The sequence below is a fragment of the Mus caroli genome, unplaced genomic scaffold (genome assembly GCF_978045245.1).
Source record: "Mus caroli unplaced genomic scaffold, Mus_caroli_1 scaffold_7, whole genome shotgun sequence".
Taxonomy (NCBI): domain Eukaryota; kingdom Metazoa; phylum Chordata; class Mammalia; order Rodentia; family Muridae; genus Mus; species Mus caroli.
Window position 1 is genome coordinate 2047573 of NW_028227262.1, and position 21132 is coordinate 2068704.

Here is a 21132-nt window from a genome sequence, read left to right on the forward strand (position 1 = left end):
AATCTCCAACATGTCTAATAACACGTCATGGAACTCATGTTTATCCCAAAAGAACGGAAGGACAACTGTCTACAAAGGCATCTTGCAGGGAGCCAAGGTTCCAAGCTCCACATCCATGAGCTCCTGCCAATCACTAGTCACTCTAATGGGAGAGGAAAGCACAAGAGGATCCACTATTTTTGTTCTTGTAACCTACCCCTCAAAGTAACAAATTCATTTTCTAACAAAAAGCCAGTCATTTTTACTAAGAAAGCAAAGCTATCCGACAGATATCTCTGCAGCATACAGACATACACACACTGGGTTTCTTCCTCTGGCTCCCTTGCAGGAAGCACCCTCCAGCCCTGGTGGCCAGGCGAGAGCAGGTGCACATGGAGCTGCAGCTCCTAACACAGTCAACGGTGGCATATCTACCTCCAAACTAAGGAATGTAAATCAAATACAAAATGGCCTGTAACTCCAGGTCCAGGGGATGACATCCCCTTCTGTCCTCTGTGGGCACATGTGCACAAACCTACACAGAGAAAACATAATTTTTAAAAGCCAATTTCTAAATAATAAATGTGGCCTAATATGTACATTCTCCATTTAGGACAAAGTGGCACTCTTGTTTCTGTGGTAGCACTATGAACAACTGTGTTTATGGGAATTTTAATCCAGCAACATGGCTACTCTGGCTGGAATACTACAGGCATGTCCTTAGCCCACTCCTTTAAGTCCTCGGGCGGGAATAGAGACATACCCTTAGCTCACAGCTTCAATCCCAAATGAAGGTAAAATTAGTTTGTAGAAGGAAGCTCCTATGTTGGGAAGTGAGGTCTGATTAAGTGGCAGACAAAGTGATGAGTTGGAGAAAGATTTAATAGAAAAGGATCTGCCCAACTCTCATGAGAAGAGAGAGGAAAGGGAAGCTACATAAGAGAGAGATGCAGAGAGAGGGGAGGCAGTTTGGCCAGGAAAGTTTTACAGAGACAGGTTGCAGAGAGAGAACAAGCTAGACATAGGTAAAGACAGAACAAGCCAGAGAATGAGAAGAATAGAACAGATTGCCAACGTTAGTTTGAGGCCCAGCAGAGTATTCAGGGGCTGAAGGGAAGCCAGATTGAACCAGTCAGCTTGGAGAGGAGTTTGAGCCAGAGCAGCTGAGTTGAACCAGCCAGCCAGAGCTCAGAAAGAGCTAAACGGGTGAACTAACTCAGCAGGAAGTCTCAGAGGCTGAAAACATTCTAGGCCTAGATAAGATTGTATGGAGGCTAGAAGCCAATTAGGCATAGGTTAACAGTGGGGGCATTAAGCCTCAGCGAGGACAATTTTGTATTTTTTGTGCATATTATTGATGATGTCACTCTTTATGGTGGCCTTAAGATTCCTGTGCACTGTGCTCAGGGACTCCCTTGTGTTTGGAAGTGCCAGCAGTCTACATTACAAAATATTCAAACCAGGTTTGTTCAGACCTGGCTGACAGTGCTGCCAGCAGAGCCAGTGTTATTAATCAATAGTACACCAATACCAAGATGTCTTGAGTAGGCTGCACCAGTTAACTGAGGAAAATGAGTATAGGATCTACACTTGTGCAGAGACCAGAGGGTGATGACACGTGTCCTTCCTGGTCTCCCTTCACCTTGCTTCCTGAGTTTCTCACTGAACTCTGAGCTCACCGATTCAGCTTAACTGGTTGGCAGAATCCTCCCATCTCTGCCTTCCCAGGACTGAGATTACAGGTGCATGCTCCCACACCCAGGTTTTTAATGGAGTTTCTGAGCATCGCGACTCAGGCCCCCAATGCTCCTTCAGTAGGCACTGAGCTAATGGTCACCTTGGAGCTGGAGGGCTACACTGATAATAACCAGCCATTGACATTCCCAGGCTTTCTCTGGACAGGGGCTTTTTCTCACTTTCTATTTCTAAGAAAGATAATATAAAAGTAGAAAAGGACTTTCAGTCATTAGTTTTACAAGTACTTTAAGAGTTGACAATTGGGTGCTGGAGAGATGGCTCGGCAGTTAAGAGCACTGACTGCTCTTCCAGGGGTTGTGAGTTCAATTCCCAGCAACCACATGATGGCTCACTCCTGGTGTGTGTCTGAAGACAGCTAAAGGGTACTCATATAAATAAAAGTAAATAAATAATAATAATAAAAAAAAGAGTTGACAATTGAACAAAGTGGAGCATGTGTCCTTATTACATGTTGGAGCATCTTCTGGGTATATGCTCAGGAGTGGTATTGCTGGATCTTTTGGTAGAACTATGTCCAATTTTCTGAGGAACCACCAGACTGATTTTCAGAGTGGTTGTACCAACTTGCAATCCCACCAGCAATGGAGGAGTGTTCCTCTTTCTCCACATCCTCGCCAGCATCTGCTGTCACCTGAGTTTTGGACCTTAGCCATTCTGACTCGTGTGAGGTAGAATCTCAGGGTTGTTTTGATTTGCATTTCCCTGATGGATGTTGAACATTTTTTAGGTGTTTCTCAGCTATTCGGTATTGTAATAAGGACCCATGCTCCACTATGTTCATAGCAGCCTCGCTTATAGCAAGAAGCTGGAAAGAACCCAGATGTCCTTCAACAGAGGGATGAATATAGAAAATGTGGTACATTTACACAATGGAGTACTACTCAGCTATTAAAAACAATGAATTCATAAAATTCTTAGACAAATGGATGGATCTGGAGGATATCATCCTGAGTGAGGTAACCCAATCACAAAAGAACACACATGATATGCACTCACTGATAAGTGGATATTAGCCAAGAAACTTAGAATACCCAAGATATAATTTGCAAAACACATGAAACTCAAGAAGAAGGAAGACCAAAGTGTAGATACTTCAATCCTTCTTAGAAGGGGGAATAAAATACCCATGGAAGGAGCTACAGAGACAAAGTTCAGAGCAGAGACTGAAGGCATGACCATCCAGAGACTGCCCCACCTGGGGATCCATCCCATAAACAACCACCAAACCCAGACACTATGGCAGATGCCAACAAGAGCTTGCTGACAGGAGGCTGATATAGCTGTCTCCTGAGAGGCTCTGCCAGTGCCTGGCAAATACAGAAGTGGATGCTCACAGCCATCCATTGGACAAAGCACAGCGTCCCTGATGAAGGAGCTAGAAAAAGTACCCAAGGAGCTGAAGGAGTTTGCAGCCCCCTAGGAGGAACAACAATAAGAACTAACCAGTACCCCAGAGCTCCCTGGGACTAAACCACCAATCAAAGAAAACACATGAAGAGACTCATGATTCTACCTGCATATGTAGCAAAGGATGGCCTAATCGGTCATCAAAGGGAGAGACCCTTGGTTCTGTGAAGGTTCTATGCCCCAGTATAGGGGAATGCCTGGGCCAGGAAGCAGGAGTGGGTGTATTGAGGAGCAGGAGGAGGAGAGAAAGGATAGGGGATTTTCAGAGGGAAACTAGGAAAGGGGTAACATTTGAAATGTAAATAAAGACAATATCTAATAAAAAAATTGATGATTGAGTTTGCTTGCCTTCCAAGCCATGCCTTCCCTGGATCATCTTGGCAGCTCATGTCATAAGACTCTGCATGGTTTTCAGTATATTCCTTAAAATGTAAGCTTATTGAACTAATCATGAAAGCAGCCCTCCCCTTGCCCAAGAAGCTGACTGTGTCTGTCTTCCCAAGTAACATGCTATGCTGTTATGCTGGTTTCTATTGATTTGAGGAGTCATTACTGAAAGCATGAAGCTCCACATCTGCTTTACCTATACTTCTGTCAGTGTGCTGACAGTACCCACAGTTTCGCCATATACTGTGTATTGTCATTTCCTACTATGCATGCCTAGTTACCATGAATCCTCCTGATCAAAGGGCTAACACGACTGCAGACAAACCATGAGTCTTCTAGCTCTGTACAGAGTAATCTTTCCAAAAATAGACTAATTTGTTGTGACTATCATCAGCCATAATGTCCCCGGCTTTAGAAGAGGGGAGAGGGTTCGGATTTCAAGAGGTCTGGCTCTTCCACACTGTTTAAAAGATTCATGGTAAAAGCTACAGCAGCATCACCACTTCCAGAGAGCTCAGCACTCCAGCTTCTCCCGCCTCCAGAAACGTTAGCCCAGCCTGACTCTTCTCCTTGCATGAACCTGTCAGGACAGCTGTGCTGGCTGCAGAAACGCGGTCCTGGGTATTCATCCTGAGACCACGGACAGCTCAGAAACCACAGGCCTGGAGTGAAGACAACACTCTGTCTTTGGGGTCAGGATGTAGTTTGGCCTGTAGCTCATCACTTTTTACATGGTGGAAATAAAATAAATTTAAGGAAAAAAATCCATATTCAACTGTCTTTGTCTCAGAATTATTTCCTGATCATTTCAACAAATGTAGAAGAACCTAGATTACTATCTTGAAAGATGCATTTAATTCAACATGTAATTGAAAACAATTTCTGATCCAAAACCGTATTTGAGAGGAATCCAAAAGAACAGGCTCACTTCGTGTTTTGCTTACTCAAGAACACAAGATCACCTTCTCAGAAGATGCCCTCCCACAACAACCAGTTTCAGTTAGTTCTTCTTTTTGTAAAGGTTGAAAACCAGCTATGAGCGTTCTTCTCCCTGGAGATCTGGGCACCCATCTCCCACTGCAAAAAAGTGAGTCCCAGGAGAGCAACAGTCTGTGAGTGTTGTCTAGCCCTGCGGCTGTTCCTTTCCCTGCAGTCATATCCACAAACTCATACTGTCCACACACACTAGGTCTGACTGTCCAATCACTACTAATATAAGTCCTCTCCTATATAAATTCAAGGAGTGCCAAGGATATATGGGAACAAGGACACAAAATAAAACATATGACAGCCTGGTATGGTGATGCACACCTTTAATCTCACCACTTGGGAGGCAGAGACAGTGGATCTCTATGAGTTTCAGGTCAGCCAGGCACACTGTCTCAAAAAGGAAAAAATAAGTAAATAACTAAGCACAATGCACTGAAGTCTGCAGACAAAGCTTTTGCCTACAGAGAGCAGTATAGCCATGGAGTCTATCTGCAGGATCAGCGGATGAGGGCTCTGCCCCATGGAGAGCAGTCTTGCTCCAGAGAGCATCTAAAACGTTAGGCCGACAGTCCACATATCTGCCAGTGATAGAAAGTGAGAATCTACTGGTAATGAAGTTCACTCCACAGTATGATAAACTAGCATGCTAAAATGAAAAGTCAACCAAGGGACAAAGGCTGAGAAGTCCAATGCAAACACCGTCCTGTAGTAGTGATTCCATGAAGCTTCTTGGTCCTGGAAGCCCCACACAGCTCAAGCGTCCTTTACCGAACAGGCAGCTGGTTCCCATGGTAGCTTCTGCAGTGTGGCTTCAGGGTTAGTGGGAAGTAATTCCGCTCAGCATCATCATTACAATCTGAGAGTAATCTCAGTGACCTCTACTTCAAAAGCTCCAACTACATAAGGCATTTTTATTTTAAACATCTATTTTCACTCAAACAGTCTACTACTGAGCAATTTAGGAATGAAAGCTAAAAAGGTATTTATTCTTAGTTTGTAAATAAAAATAAAAAGGGTTTTTAATCTGTTGGTTTCATCTCTTAACACCTTTACAAAATATCCAGTGATTCCTCACAGCAAACTCCTTGATGCTCTGGGTCTCACAGTCTTCCCACCCTGCTCTTCTGTAGTGTTCCCTGAGCCTTCGATGTAGGAGTTATGATACAGATGTATCAGCTGGGACTGGGCAGCAGTTTGATTTTTGTGGTACCCTATGATGATCTTCATCTCATGTCATAAGCTACACCCATGAAGTCTCACCAACATGACTAAGCAAGAGCTGAACAAGGACAACACCAATAACACGTTAAGGTGGGTGGGGGGGAAGCTGCTCAGCCCTCCATGAAGAACTACAGGCAACTAAGGACGCTGAAGGACAGCAAAGTAGTCTTCCCAGGGGAGGGTAGGGCACACCAACTGGTTATCCAGCTCCAAGTGGTCAGGCTGGAAAGCATACATACCAATAACACTATCTGTATATTTATGAACACACATATTAAACATTTAATCTATATAACACTATAAAGGTAGAAATTTTCCAAATACTTGCACAATCCCAATTTGCTCAAAAACTGCTTCTGAGTTGAACTTCTGACCTCACGCCTGTGGAGGAGGACGGAGAGCTTCGGCCTCACTTGCAAGCAGATCCGAAGCCCTGGGCTTCCAGGACAAGCACTGAAAACAGCCCAGAGTTTCTAAAGTGCTCTGCTCATCAACTGCTTCTGTTCCATTCATTAAACACTTTCCTTTAAACAACAGGAAATATTTCAGTGGCTCCATCTCACAGCAGAGGCACAAACTGCAGATGGGCCATTGCCTAGGAATGCATGACTCTTAATGTATGTATGTGTATGCATGTGAATAGGTGTGCATGTACATATTCGTGTGTGTGTGTGTGTGTGTGTGTGTGTGTGTGTGTGTTCCTGTATGATCCAGCCTCTGCTTCAGCTTCCAAAAGTTTCCTTAATATTCCCAGATGATATTCATTTCAATCAGAGATGAAAACATATGAGTACTTCATATTATTATTCTCTGTGCTAAGTTCTGAGAATATAAAACCAAAAAGCATCCACCATTTCAAATTTGAGTGTTCTTACAGTTTAGAAGGGAAGTTGGATTCTTAAAAAGTAACAAGAATAACAGGAAGGAGACCATAAGGTCTTGAAAGTCGGCCCTGTTTAAAAGCCATCGAACTGTGAGCTGGTGTCATCACAAGAGCTGTCAGGGAAGCAGAGCTGCTGACTCTTACTACTTTTTTTTTTTTTTTTTTTTTGCCAAAATATGAACAGAGAGACGGAAGGCACACTGAGAATAACAGAGTACTAGTGAAGAGTTTCAAATCAGAGACGAAATAATCAGATAGAGAGCCACACTGCCTCCAGCCTGGGCCCCGAGAGAGGTGTGCAAGAATTCAGCCCAGAGTGACTGTCACCCACCAGGATAGCTTCTTCAGAAGGATAGCCTGGGATTCTAGTGAATTTGCTATCTGACTGTCCTCCACACCTCCAATTTCAATGTTAATATACTATATGGCAATGGAAACCAAGCATTATTGTTATGAAATGTACATTCAGTAGAAATGATTAACAGGAAACAAGGCCTGGAAAATATCATACATCAGAAGGCAAAGTCATTCTTGATCTTTCTATCCTTCCTGAAAGTGGCAGGATTCACTTTCTGCCTGAACACTGTCAGCTCACCATCATCTAGACCTGCTTTCCATTCTTTACATCGCCACTGGTGACATCCTGTTCCCCTGACTGTCAAATCCTCTCAAAACCATCCAAACAAATGTCTTTTTAAAAAATAAGAGGAACACATCTTTGGCAGGCTCTAACAACTTCTGATCTGACCCCCTAAGTGGTTCCCATCCCTACCAGATCCGATATGGACATACAAAAACACCCTCACACTCACCTTTACTTTTCAATCAAAACATAGCATGGTAACTCTGGGTGCTGTTCATGACCTCTACAATAAATTTCATTTGGCTCAGGTCCAGAAGTTCTGCTGCTGAGGCTTCTCCCCAGCTGGGAGCTACTCTCAGCTGCCTTCACAGACTTAGGCTTCTCCCCAGCTGGGAGCTACTCTCAGCTGCCTTCACAGACTTAGGCTTCTCCCTAGTTGGAAGCTACTCTCAGTCACCTTCACAAACCTCATGGCAACCTCCCATGCACATGAGCTTACACATTCACAGCCTTACATGCAACTGTTGCCATTGCCTAAGAGATGATATAGGGATCCTAGTCTGTTACCAAGTTTTAGCACAAAATCCACAGCAACCTTAGGTGCTGGCAGAATTTTAGCCTTTCAGGATGATAACAGGTAATCTACGATCTAAGTGGGCAGACCATTACTGGAAGTGAAGGAAACTGTCTTTAGAACGTGTAAGAACAAGTTGATAAAAGAACTCTAAGTAGCAAACTCTAGAAGTCAGCAGCTCCTGGCTGGAGAGTTCAGAGTAAAGACAGGATCTATCCTAGCAGAGACTGATCCACAACTCTCATCAAAATGCCAGTGAGGACCTGGGAGACAGCTCAGTAGGTTCAGTGTCTGGACCACATGTGTGAGATCACACTCAGACCTCCAAAAGCCCACATACATGGAGAGTGGACTGGCAGCACACACGTGAAAAATGTCGGGGGGAGGGGCAGGATCCCAACATAACCAATCTCCATTTTAGTTTGAGTTTTACTGTTGTGGATAGACTTCATGACCAAAGCAACTCTTATAAAGGATAACATTTAATTGGGGCTGGCTTATAGGTTCAGAGGTCCCATCCAATAGCATCGAGGAAGGAACATGGTAACATCCAGGCAGACATGGGGCTGGGGACACTGAGAGTTCCAGCTCTTGTTCTGAAAGCAGCTAGAAGACTGGCTTCCAGGCAGCTAGAATGAGGGTCTCAAAGCTCATCCCCACATTGACACACCTGCTTCAACAAAGTCACAGTTACAACCAGGGTACACTTCAAATAGTGCCATCCCTTGGGCCAAGCATACTCAAACCACCACATTCCACTCCCTGGCACCCACAGACTTGTTCTATGGTGGCCAGACCTAAACATAGCATAATGCAAAATACATTTAGTTCAACTTCCAAAGTCCCCATAGTCTCAACAATGTTAAAAGTACAAAGTTCAAAGCTCCATCTGAGATTCATGTAATCCCCAAAGCAAGACAGGAAACCAGCTGGGCAAACTCTAAACTCTTCATCTTCACATCTGATGTCAAAGCAGTCTTCAAATATCCAACTCCTTTTTCAACTTTGTTGACTGAAACAAATTCCTTTTTATCTTGGGCTGATTCCACTCCCTGTTAGCCCCTTTTCTCAGCAGGTAGCCCACAGCTCTATTGAACAAATGAGGGTCTCCAAGGCAACTTCAACTTCACAACTTCTTGTTCTAATATTTAAGATCCACACACAATCTTCTGGACTCCTCTCCAAAGGGCTGGTGTCACTTCTCCAGCTCTGCCCTCTGTAGCACTCTAAGCTCAGGTTGATCCACTCCACCGAGGCTGCTGTTCTTGGTGATCATCCTGTAGTACTGGCATATTCTGGGGTCTTCTACTGAAACTAGGCTTCATCAACAGCCTCTCATAGGCTCTCTTCATGGTGCAGAGCCTCAAATTCTTTGTAGGACCCCTGCAGTCCTAGGCCTTCAACTGCAACTGGGGTTACACCTTCACCAATGGCCTTCCATGGCCTCTCATAGGAGAAAGTCTCAGCTGTTCTTCATGACCCCTTCATGCTTCAAAACCAGTACCGCCTGGGTGACTCTTACACATTACCAATGTACAGCTGCAGCTCGAGGTACAACTTTGGCTATCTCTGGAACACAGCTTCTTTAAGCTCTCAGAAAACACTTCCCAGAAGATTTCACCTCAGTGATGCCAGTATCTTCTTAATCACTGCTAATTCTTCGCTCCAGCTAACCAGCATCAATTATCCCAGCAATCCCTTCTATTTTAGACTCTAAAGCCAGAGCTACATGGCTGAAGCTGCCAAGCTCTGCTGCTGGCAGGAGATGAAACATGGCACCTTTACTTTATTACATTATCACCAGCTTTCTGTTTTCCAACCCATTCACTACCAAGCTCGGCCGTCCTGAAGCTTGCTCTGTCAAGTGACTTTGAACTCCATGGCCCTGTCTCCTAAATGCTCAGATTAAAGGTGTGTACCACCCAGGCCTGAATTTATTTACTTTTTTTTTTTTTCCCACCTAGAACTTACTCTGTCCCAGGCTGGCACTGAACTCAGAAGGCTGCTTGGTTTTATAACCTGGGATTAAAGGTATGAACCACCATGCCTGGGCCTATTATTTTTATGGCCACTGTTCCTCAAGATCCAGATCAAAAGCCTGTGTCTTCCAGTCTCAAGATCTGGATCACAGTGTGCCTGCTATTTCTGGATTGTAGTTCATTCATTCCAGATTAAAAGTCCAAACTATTCCTTGTTCAACTGCAAACACAAACAGTAAACTTAGCTGGGTGGGGTCTTGTCCTGAGATCACCACTCCCTTAATCTATCTCCTTGAACATAGGATTCAGCTCCAATTCACTTCCTGGTGCCCCTTTATTACTTGAACCATACATTTTATTCCTTTCTCAGCTTGCTCCTTTTCATTAGAACACTTTTCATGAGACTAAACCAGAGAACAAAGTCTCTGTTAGGCTTTTTTGAGATTTCCTTTATCAATACAATTCTCTTTCTCTCTGTCTGTCTCTCTCTGTGTCTGTCTGTCTATCTCTCTCTCTCTTTCTCTACCTCAGCCTCAGACAGTCTCTTTGGACAATGGCAAACAGCCCCCGCATTCTTCACCAAAATACCACAAAAACAGTCTCTGTGCCACACACTGAAATTCTTCATTGAAACTTCTTGGGCCAAGTGTGAATAGTTCAAATCACTCTCAGCAACAAATTCTTCCACATTCCTATTAAGCTTCACTTAAAGCATTCCATTATTTTATAAATCCAAAATCCTCAAATCCACACTCTTCCAAACAAAAGCATGATCAGGCCTATCACAACAATACCCAAGTCCTAGTAACAACTTCTGTCTTAATTGGGGTATAACTGCTGTGAACAGACACCATGACCAAGGCATGATAAAGACAACATTTAATTGGGGCTGGCTTATAGATTCAGAGATCCAGTCTATTATCATCAAGACGAGAACATGGTAGCATCAGGCAGGCATGGGGCTGGAGGAGCTAAGAGTTCTACCTCTTGTTTTGAAGACAGCTAGAAGACTGGCTTCCAGGCAGCTAGGAGGAGAGTCTTAAAGCATGTGCCCACAGTGACACACTTCCTCCAACAAGGTCACACTACTCCAATAAGGCCACACCTCCAAATAGTGTCATTTGCTGGGCCAAGCATATATAAACCACCACAACATTTCTATCTATAAACCTACGAATTTAACACAATTCTTATCAAAATCCAAATAAGATTTTGTAAAACACAAAACCCAAACAGGCAAGAACAGCCAAAAAGGGACACATGGCTGCACTAAATACACATTCACTAAAGCAACACAAGAGCCCTGCTACATGAACACACTAACATCAGCTGAAATGAGAATGGATCGCAAAGATTAGCATGTTAGGGTGTTGGACAGGTGAGCACAAAATGGAGCAAGCGAGGAAGGGGTGTTCCTTAAGAACACCACTGTAAGAGCAGCCAGTCAGACATCAGACAGAAAAGTAACCGGACCTGTGTTACTCAGCCCGTAGGAAATGTAGGTAAGTCAGAACCATAGTGACCAACCCACTGATGTCACAGAACAAGAGACAAATGCACCCAGTGCAGGACAGAACAACGGACATCTTCATCCACTATGAGAAGGAAGAGCTGGTGCATGAATGCATAAAAGTGGTGCACACCATCTGTTATGTATACACTGCCTGCTATGTACACACTGCCTGAAGAAGTGTAAATGACCCTCACATAGAATACTCATTGTAAACCATATCCATTAAGATGGAGATGATAAAACAACAAAAAGAAGAGATATGGGAAATGCACAAAGTGAAACCAATCAGTGACTATTAGAAAAGCTAATAAAATATTTAAAAAGAACAAATCTATACTTCTCCAACTGGCACATATCTTTGGTGTAGGCAAGTATGTGGAAAGCAGGCTCTTCCCTCAGGTGTGGGTTAGCATGTGAATCTGGATGACATCGTGGGAGCAATCAGCAGTCTCTGACTGCAGTCGCAAGAGTGTCACCGTAAGGTTTGAGACCATGGGCATCTCTCATGCATGGAATTTTCACTACTTGAAATTCTTATAGACTGTGTTGCTAGGAAAGAAGTTTTAGAAAAGTACAAAAGAAAAAAAAAAGGTGAAAATCATGAAGTCAGAGAAGGTGTCCGGTTCAAGGTTAGGGTTAAAGGACAAACACAGAAAACAGTACAGGAAGCTGGACACTACAGAGCAACTAAACATGGGGTGGAGGGGCGGGTCTGCAGCGATAGGATAAGGGTCCATGAACCTACAGGAAGAAAGGGAGAAAGGTCAACGTATTCTGAAGTACGTAATGTCCTTGGTGAAGAGTTGTAGCCAGGCTGAGGCTGCAATAGCCTCAATAGTTCAATAGTTCTGAGGGCTGCCCTGACACTGCACACTGCTCTGTGAAAGAGATTACTCTAGCCAGCCAGGATCTGGTGCAAGGTCAGTCCTACTGACCTCTGTTCCTCTGGCTCTTGATTATGCTGCATCCACAGCTACCAGCAAATACATTATTTCTAGAAAGACGTTATGTAATAGCATACATTGGCTTGGAATAAAATAAACATTATTAATACTTCTAACACACACACACACACCCCAAAATTGGTGCTGAAGGGATAGCTTAGCAGTTGATAGCACTGGCTGCTCTTCTATAGGACCCAGAGTCAATTTCCAGAAACCACACGGCAGCTCAGAAGTGTGTAACTCCAGTCCCAGGGAATCCAATGTCCCTTTCTGGCCTATGCAGAAAAAAGTTCCACAATACCCATAAAATAAGTGATTAAAGGAAAAATCACCCATATTGTAAATTCACTTAGTTGCTTTATACTGTGAACTAAATAGTGTTCTGATCATACTTTAAAATTGATGTCAACCAGGTCGAGCGCTGATGGATGAACAGGGTACATGGAGAACTAGAGTAGAGTCTGAAATTGAAAACCACCTTCTCTGCTTCATTTCTTAGATTGTTGTGCAGTCAATGGAACACCAAAGAAGCAGCTCAGACACCAAGCATTAATACCTCACATTTGTAGAAGTACAGGAACAAAGGTTAGTGTGGCTAGGTTCTGCTGAGGGCTTTTCCAGAGCCATTACAGTGACTCCATTTACAGCTATCTCCTGTAGACTTCACCTCCACACATCTTAGGCCTGCGTCCTAGACATGGCCAACTGGGGCCAACGGCGCACATTCATTCTGGACTTCACTCAGGGCTCCCTCCACTCCCCACAGGAGTAGAAGTAGTCAAACAGTGAATACTAACGTCTACTAAGTCTTCAAGAAAGTAACAGGGTAGGAAAGGGAAGATCAACTTTAGCCACAGGTTAGAAAAATTCCACCTGAAGTCACTTCAAAATCAGTATGACTTAAACAATGAAGCTCTAGCAGTGATCCACAATACCCATAATGCTCTAGTTCTCTCAGGCAGATTGGATGAGGCATAAAGCCTTCTCAGCACTGAAGGTGTAAGCAGGCAGAGCACCTCAAACACAATATGGACACAGTAATATCCCTTCAAGTATTGTCATAGTGTACACAACTGAGAAAAGTCTGCAACTTAAAATCCTTCAAATGAGCACAACACAAACACTGCCCTGGGAAAAACCTACCTCTTCCCAAAGTCTTCTCAGATACCCAGCTTGTGTGGGACTTCTCACCATTCTCTTCTGACAATAAACAAACATTTTTTTTTCTGTGTTTTATATGAAACTTTGCAATTGCAGGGAAAGGTCTCTGTGGTGTAGCCACTAGATAGAGTATAAGGATTTTATAAGACTTTGCTCTAGACTCGGTCCCTTCGTTCACTGCTGAGGTCTGTGGCTTGGTTCTAGAATGGCTGAGGTCAGAGTCCAACCTCAGATAAGTAGAGAAGCAGAGCAAAGGCATCCCTGGAGACTGTAAACTGGTGTTTTCAAAAATAACAGGCTCCTTTAGCACTGGATGAGAGCAAGGCTTAGCCACATTATAAGTCCACGTTTTCCTCTCATGGCAATGTCGCTAAACACACAAAAAAACAACCTATCATGAAGACTTTTCAAAGAGATTTACCAAGTACAAAAACCTGCACACCTGACACTTTTCTGTGAGACACAACAGAGTGCATGAGAGGTGACAGCGGGTTACATAAACATGCTTGGAGCAAACACCGCAGCTGTGGACATGAAAACTGCATTTTACCGAATCATTATGAGGACAACCTGAAATTTCTTTCATCATATAAAGTGAAGCTCCAATTCCATCAGTGAGTACAAAGCTGTCGTTTTTAGATACATTTTGTACAAGCCTTTATAGCCCAGCACCAGTCCTCAGAGGTCCTGGGTTATTAGGTCAGAAAGTTCCTGCAGCCAGTACTGAGAATTAAATGACCAAAAACTGAATGATGACATGAATATACAGTAGAAATTTATGTTTGCCAGAGACTTCATACAGAATCACCCGAGCAGAGACCTAACTGTAAGGCAGACTCAAACTGGAGCATTAATTTTATCTTATAGACTTTGCTCTTTAACATGCTTAATGCATTTAAGCTGTGGAACTGGCTTTAATGTGGGGTGCCTGCTGTTGTGTTGCACCTCTGCCAATAGCCCCCCACCCCCAGGCTCTCTGGAAACTCTGGCTTGCAGTGGTAAAATTCACAACTTCACCCAGAAGCTCCTCTATGCCTTCAGAGCCAGTACCACCTGGGAGACAGCCTTGGTCCAGTGTGGATCACAGCCTCTGTGCACTTATCCTGAAGAATCAATTCCCAGATTTGATCTCAACACTGCTGGTCTCTTCTTAAGCACAGCTGATTCTGTGGCCTTAGCAGACTAGTACTGATTGTCCCAGCAAGGCAAAGGTTTCACTTTATTGGTTCTTTTGGTTTTTTTAGACAAGAGTTTCTCTCTGTAGCCTTGGCTATCCTGGAACTCACTCTGTAGACCAGGCTGGCCTTGAAATCTGCCTGCCTCCCGAGTGCTAGGATTAAAGGTATACTTGACCACTGTCCAGCACTTTAGTGGTTCTTAATTCAAAGCTTTGGGCTCCAATAGAATTTCTTAGGGACTCTTGACCTTCACTCTGAATTTCACAAGCCAGGCCTCCACTGCCTCCACTGCTTTCTGCAGTACCTTCTACATTCTCACACAGTTCATCAGACTCAGAACACATACTGGCTTCGCCAGAGCAAACTTCTTTCAGAACTCTTCCCCAAACACAGGTCTGTCTCAACAACCGTCTCCTGGCCCACTCTCTGGTACCAATTTCAGTCTTAGTAGAGGTTTCTATTGCAGTAATGAAACACCATGACCTAAAGCAACTTGGGGAGAAAAGGGTTTCTTTTGATTATCCATTTACATCATAGTCCTTCACTGAAGGAAATCAGTGCAGGAACCCTCAAGGCAGAGCTGAAACAGAATCCATAGAAAGGTGCTGCTTACTAACCTGTTCCTCGTGGCTCCTACATTCCTATGTCAGCCTACATTCTTATATCACCCAGAACCAGCAGCCCACCCACAATGGACTGGACTCAACCACGTCAATCATCAGTAAAGAAAATATACCATAGGCTAGCCCATAGTACCGTCGGGTGGGAGTACTGACTCAAGTGTGGTTTCCTCTTCTAAAATGTCTGGAGTCATTTGTCCAGGTGACACAAAAACTCGCCAAGCACAACCCTGCTATAAAGGCAGGTCCACCACAGCAGGACTTCTGGTTGGGCTTCCAGTGTACTTCCTGCAATACTCTTCAGGCAGTACACGTGCTGTTTTCAGAACTGGCTAATTCCGGACAACACGAGTCACCAAATAGAAGGCCTGGGGCTATCAAACCACCAATTTAATATACTCTTAACTGAAGACCTCATGACAGTGTGACCATAGCAGAGTCAAGCCAAGAAATCAAGGTCCCAATTCTTGGATATTTAAACCATGGCAGTACTGTGAATAACCTCCACTCCTAAAGAATCTTCACACAGTCTTCTAAGGTCAGGAAGAGAACACAGGTACACAAGGCTACACAAATCCACTCATGCACAAAAAGTTAGTCTTTGAAACACTTCATTTTCTCGTAACTGGGTGTGTTCTTTAAAACACATTTTTAATTTTCAAGCAGAAAATACTCAAGCTCCTGTCAGCAGGAAGCATTTTTATAGGAGAATGAACGGGGAAGAACTGGGATGTCCAGTGACAAGAGAACGAGCACTGCCCACTCCATGCTCACGGGAAAATTGGATACCATCAGGGAACGGTCACAGCAAAGGAGCTTGGTCTTTCAAGGCTTAGGCCAAGAGGCCCTGAGCTGGCCATGGCTACCAAAACCAACAGCTATTAGAAATAAACCTTAGGAATTGGATTTGTCTGTCAAAATGTCTCTGAACAAAGCACCGTGACATGCTTTCTGAGATGCTAGCAAACTCTGCACCACTGCTGTAGGAGGCACAGAAGGAAGACCCTGGGAGGCATATGGGAAAGGGAAGGCAGACTCCCTCCACTGCAGTCACTGCCCCCCTCTGCTCAATCTGCATGACCTGCACAGGACAGGAAAGGGAAGGCGTTCCCACTGTTTGCCGGCTCTCACAACTCTCTAAGTGTCTGTGTGCCTTGGGATTTTCACACTTCCCCACCTAACCCGGTAATGAGAACATATCACAAATTAAAACTCTCTGCAATACTTGTTTTTTTTAAATAGTTAGCTAAGGCTGTACATTCCATTGGTTGATGACTCTCTCTGGTCACTGAAATGCTCTGCTAACATGCATCCCATCCTGACCTTTCAAACTTGAAAATTAAAAGCCAAATGTTCTGAAATCAAGTGACAGTATTTTTAATGTTCCTTGTGGTAAATAGTAAGAATTCTGATTCTTTCTCTGTATTGTCTGTATTTTCCAGAACTTGCAAGGCAGGGATGGTGACATCAAAGTCTACAGAAAAGTTGAGTGTTAAGCTCAAGGATGCCTGGAACAGACTCAGAAATGAGCCCCAGGTACAGAAATGACAACAACCCAGCTTGATGTCCCTCTTCCTACAGTGACTTCCTAAGTGTAGAGTACTGCCCTCAGAAATAGACTGTTTCCCAAGTGTGCTTTGTAAGTGCCTTGCATAAGCTGGGGCATATTAGCACAGGGGTCAAGTGGTCTCACGCCAGTGTCACAAAACATCAGTTCATCCCAGACTAGAGGCAGGGACAACACTCTTTACTGTGTGCCACACTCACTCGGGACCATCACAGAGCATTTCTGGGGCCGCTCACCTGAAGCTCACGGTATCTGGCTTGAAAGGATACAGCATCCTGCTCCTTTTCCTTCAAGAAGCCTTTCTCAAGGACACTGTGTTTCTCCATCAGCGACTCCACATCCTACAAGGAAACCAAACACAAGCTCTACAGTGTTCCACAGCACAAAGTACTTTTTCAATAAACAGAAAATATTTATCAGGGAAGGAAATCAGGAAAAATGGCTTAATGTCTAAGCTAACTAATTTCTAGGCCCATATGGAATATTGGCAGAACACTAAAATTTTAAATGAACAAGAACAGGCTGGAGAGGCAGCTGGAGGGTAAAATGCTTGCCGTGCAAGTATGAGGACCAGAGTGCCAGCTCCCTACACACCCTCATAAAAGCCAAGTGTGTAACTCCAGCACAAAAACAAAGAGAAGGGGCTGTCCACGGAGCCCAAGGGCCAGCCACCAGCCCTAGGTCAGAGTAGAGAGAGTGCGGAGTGAGAGATCAAAGCATTCCAGCACTCTCCACAAGACAGCACATGGGCACGTCCTCCTACACGCAGGGGACACATCCTGCTACATGCACATACCTATGTATATAGGTACCACAAACACAAAACAATGAATAAGCATATCAACAAACCTCCATAAGCCCTTTCCATGAACTGGCTTATACAGACACACAGATGGGTGGACAAAGAGACAGACAACAAAGACACCGATGGATATAGAGAGAAGATAACACTGATGGATATAGATAGATGATAACACCGATGGATATAGAGAGAAGATAACACTGATGGATATAGATAGATGATAACTGAAAGATAACAAGTGATAGAAGATACGTGATGGATGGGCAGACAGACAGACAGATAGAAGGACAGAGGAGAGCTGAGAGCACATGCTAGTGTCATCCCTGAAAAGGTGTGCTGGAACACGCAAATGGGCATCTAACTTCCCATATGCCAAACCTGAAATCACACATGCAGTATAATACTGCTTGCTTTGAAAATAAATGAAGACAAAACAGAAATGAAAGCCTTGGAGGAGCAGGAAACAATAAAAATCCCCATCAAAACCTGTTTAAGAAAAAAAAAAAAACAACAAAAAAACAAAAGCTTAACAGGACACACAGACTTTGGTTCATATCAGCCCCCGCTGACACCAACGTCCCAGGGGTCTAAAAATAGCACAATGTTTTCATAGAACCTATGTATCCTACCACATACACTAAATTGTCTCCAGCTATTTAAAATATGTACACAACAGGAATATAAGTTAAATAGTTTTGTTTGTGGAAATGGGGGCTCTGTGAACATATACCTACAACATATACAACATGTATCTCCGAGTACTTCTGATATATGGTTGGTTGAATTAGATGCTGAATGCATGGATATGCTAACCACTGTCTACAGACTTTTGTTTGAGGTTCAGTTTATTTATGTATTATGTGTGTGTGCCCTAAATGTATGTATTGCACTACATGCAAACAGCAACACTTGGAGGCCACAAGGAGCCATGGAACTAGAGCTGCAGACAGTTATGAGCTGCCATGTGGGTTCTGGGAACCAGAACTGGTCTGCTGGCAAGAAAGGCCAGGGCTCCCACTCTCTGAGCTACCTCTCCAGCCCACGACTGGAGGCTTCTAACAAAACGCCTCCACCGCCTATGTGGTGTGACTGACCAGAACCTATGCTCCTGGGGACTTTCCATCCATTTTGGATTATATCAAATTGCTAGCATATGCAATTTTTCATTCTCAGGCCAATGCACACACACCTTTTTAATTCTCTGCTTTTCTTCTTCAGAAGCTTTGAGTTTAGTCTCCAGACTTGATATTTTTTGCCGGAGCTGAGAGTTGGACACGTGGACTCCAGGACCCTCAGGCTCATCCTCCAGGGCAAGTGCTCCATGGCTCGGCTCATCCGTTAAACCAAGTGGGAAGAGAGGGATGTTCAGATGTGTGTGTGCTGACTGCTGAATCTAAACCATGTTAACAAAACACAGACCCGACAGAGAAGAGTTAGGCTGGTCCACTAAGGAAACACCCAGTGAGTTTCAGAAGCCACATTTGGAGTTAAGTTGTAGTAAAGCAATGAAATTATTTTACTCTAAGCCAATCAACAAACGACTTCAGACTTTGACAACAGGCTGGTCTTTAAAGCCTTAAGCCTCTTATGTCTGTAGTACTCACTACTGTGTGACTGACTGTTAACACACTAAACACTTAACCTTGTGGAAAATAGGCCCCATCGCGCACAAATGCATCTGAGATGCACGTACTCTGACGTGAATACACAGACTAAGGATGCATTTACAATTAAACTGCAGCTCAGAACCTCACATTTATTAATGATGCTAACTTATCACCTTCTAGCAAAATTAACAGGTCACATAGCACCACACTTGGCAAGGTATCTGGAAGACATCGTGCAAAGGTCTCTGCAAATATCTGAATGAATACAGTATGATGGTGCTGTCTGGGGCTTCTGCTCTAAAATTGAAATAGATGTTCTTATACCTAAAAGCACATTAATACTCCCAGAAAAGAAAAACTATTCTCAATAATTATCTCCCTACTTAAAGTTTAACTTTGAAATCATGTTTAAAATGAAAAAAAAAAATAATGTTATTATTCTCCTTTAAGTCCAAGATTTCATGAGCAAAGCTAAGTCCATTTTAACAACCACACAGCTGTTTACCACAGTAAAGGATTGGGATGACAGAAACAGCATCAACTGTGCCTCAGTTTCCCCAGCAGAACCCAGTTCTGTCTCTGTCAGCAATGTGTGCTTTGGCTTCCTCACCTTTGAACGGGGAGAAGCAATGACACATTTGTTTTCTCTTACTTGTTGTCTATGTGCAGATGTGTGCACATGTGCGTGGGTGGCAGCAGAGGCCAGAGGGAACAGATCCCCTGGAGCTGCTCGATGTGAGTGCTGAACCAAACTCAAGTCCCCTGCAAGAGCTCTATGCAATCTGGACTGCTGGTCCCTCTCGGGAGTCTCAGTGGTCCGAAGATGGCTTCCAGGATGGGTTGACAGTCACGCTGACACAGGAAGCTCCGAGCTCTATCGGTCCTTAGGCTCATCACAGGTTTATGGAATGAGTCCTGCTACTTAGCTTTCTTTTTTTGAACCTAGTGTCCTCTGGATATCCTAACTGGAGCCTCAAGCCTGAGTAAGTAGTCAATTCTATTGAATGAGACACTCACAGCAAACTTTTGCAACTGAGGTACTTAAATCTTTTGCAATCATTTCACAGAAATATACTTACAAAAATGTTTCTTTGGGGATTCTTATTTTAAAAGGTCATCGAGCATGAATTAAGTCAACATGCAGCCTCTGACCTCAAGCCTCCTCCTGAGACATGCCTGTGCTCACCTGAGCCTTGGAGATGGTCTGACTCATGAGGCTGCTATCTGCATGTGTATCATCTGCTGAGGAAATGACAGCATCTGGAGGGAGGTGGCCAGTGGATGGAGATGAGTGGTCATGGTCCAGGATAAGCTCCGGAGAAGCTGGTGAGAGTCGCACTCCGGATACTGAAGACAGAGCACAAGAGAAAGGTCAGAAGACGAGACAGAGACAGGTTAGGTGGATAGGAGAGGGTGTAACACTTAGAGCAGGGAGGGTGAAAACACTCTAAAAGGAGTGTTTCTGAATTGCACATACAAGATGCGTGCGTCCATGTGTGTTAAAGACAAATACATTCTAACATCCTAACACACAAATTGGCCAAGTCTACTAGAGAGGCTTGCTTCTACCAGAGCAAACATTCAACTTAAGACACATCCACTCACTAGCACAGAGTTGAACAGCTAAACTATTCATTATAGCAACACGAAGGAGAAGGGAGGACTGCTGTAGAAACCTGGAATGTCCTCTTTTATAATAATTTTGTTAAAGTTTCGATTATAAAGACAAACTTCACTTACTGGATTATTTCCACAAAAGCAATGCTGTGAGACAATTTTGCTATTATTTCCATAATGAACCTTGTTATACTGTGATTAAGGTTCACATTAGGAGGTGTGGAAGCAGCTGGTTGGCCAGGACAAGAGAGACAAAAATGCAAATGAGGAAAAACATATTTATATTAGTTTATTTTTAAATGCTTCCAAAAGTTCAAGTGAATCTAATATGTTTGAAATGTAAGGAGTCATCTTCAATAGTC

General features: G+C 43.6%; 1 protein-coding gene across 4 annotated transcripts in view; it reads right to left on the minus strand.

Annotated features, from left to right (window-relative positions):
- Ccdc91 (coiled-coil domain containing 91) overlaps positions 1-21132 on the minus strand; it is a 169281-nt gene that overhangs the window by 82479 nt on the left and 65670 nt on the right. For all 4 annotated transcript variants that reach the window (XM_085839761.1, XM_021165354.3, XM_029478591.2 and 1 more), the window contains 3 exons: positions 20340-20500; positions 18736-18939; positions 16981-17085 (listed from right to left, as the gene is read on the minus strand). In XM_085839761.1, the coding sequence (XP_085695887.1) occupies positions 16981-17085; positions 18736-18939; positions 20340-20500 (470 nt within the window). The remainder of the gene's footprint in view (positions 1-16980; positions 17086-18735; positions 18940-20339; positions 20501-21132) is intronic.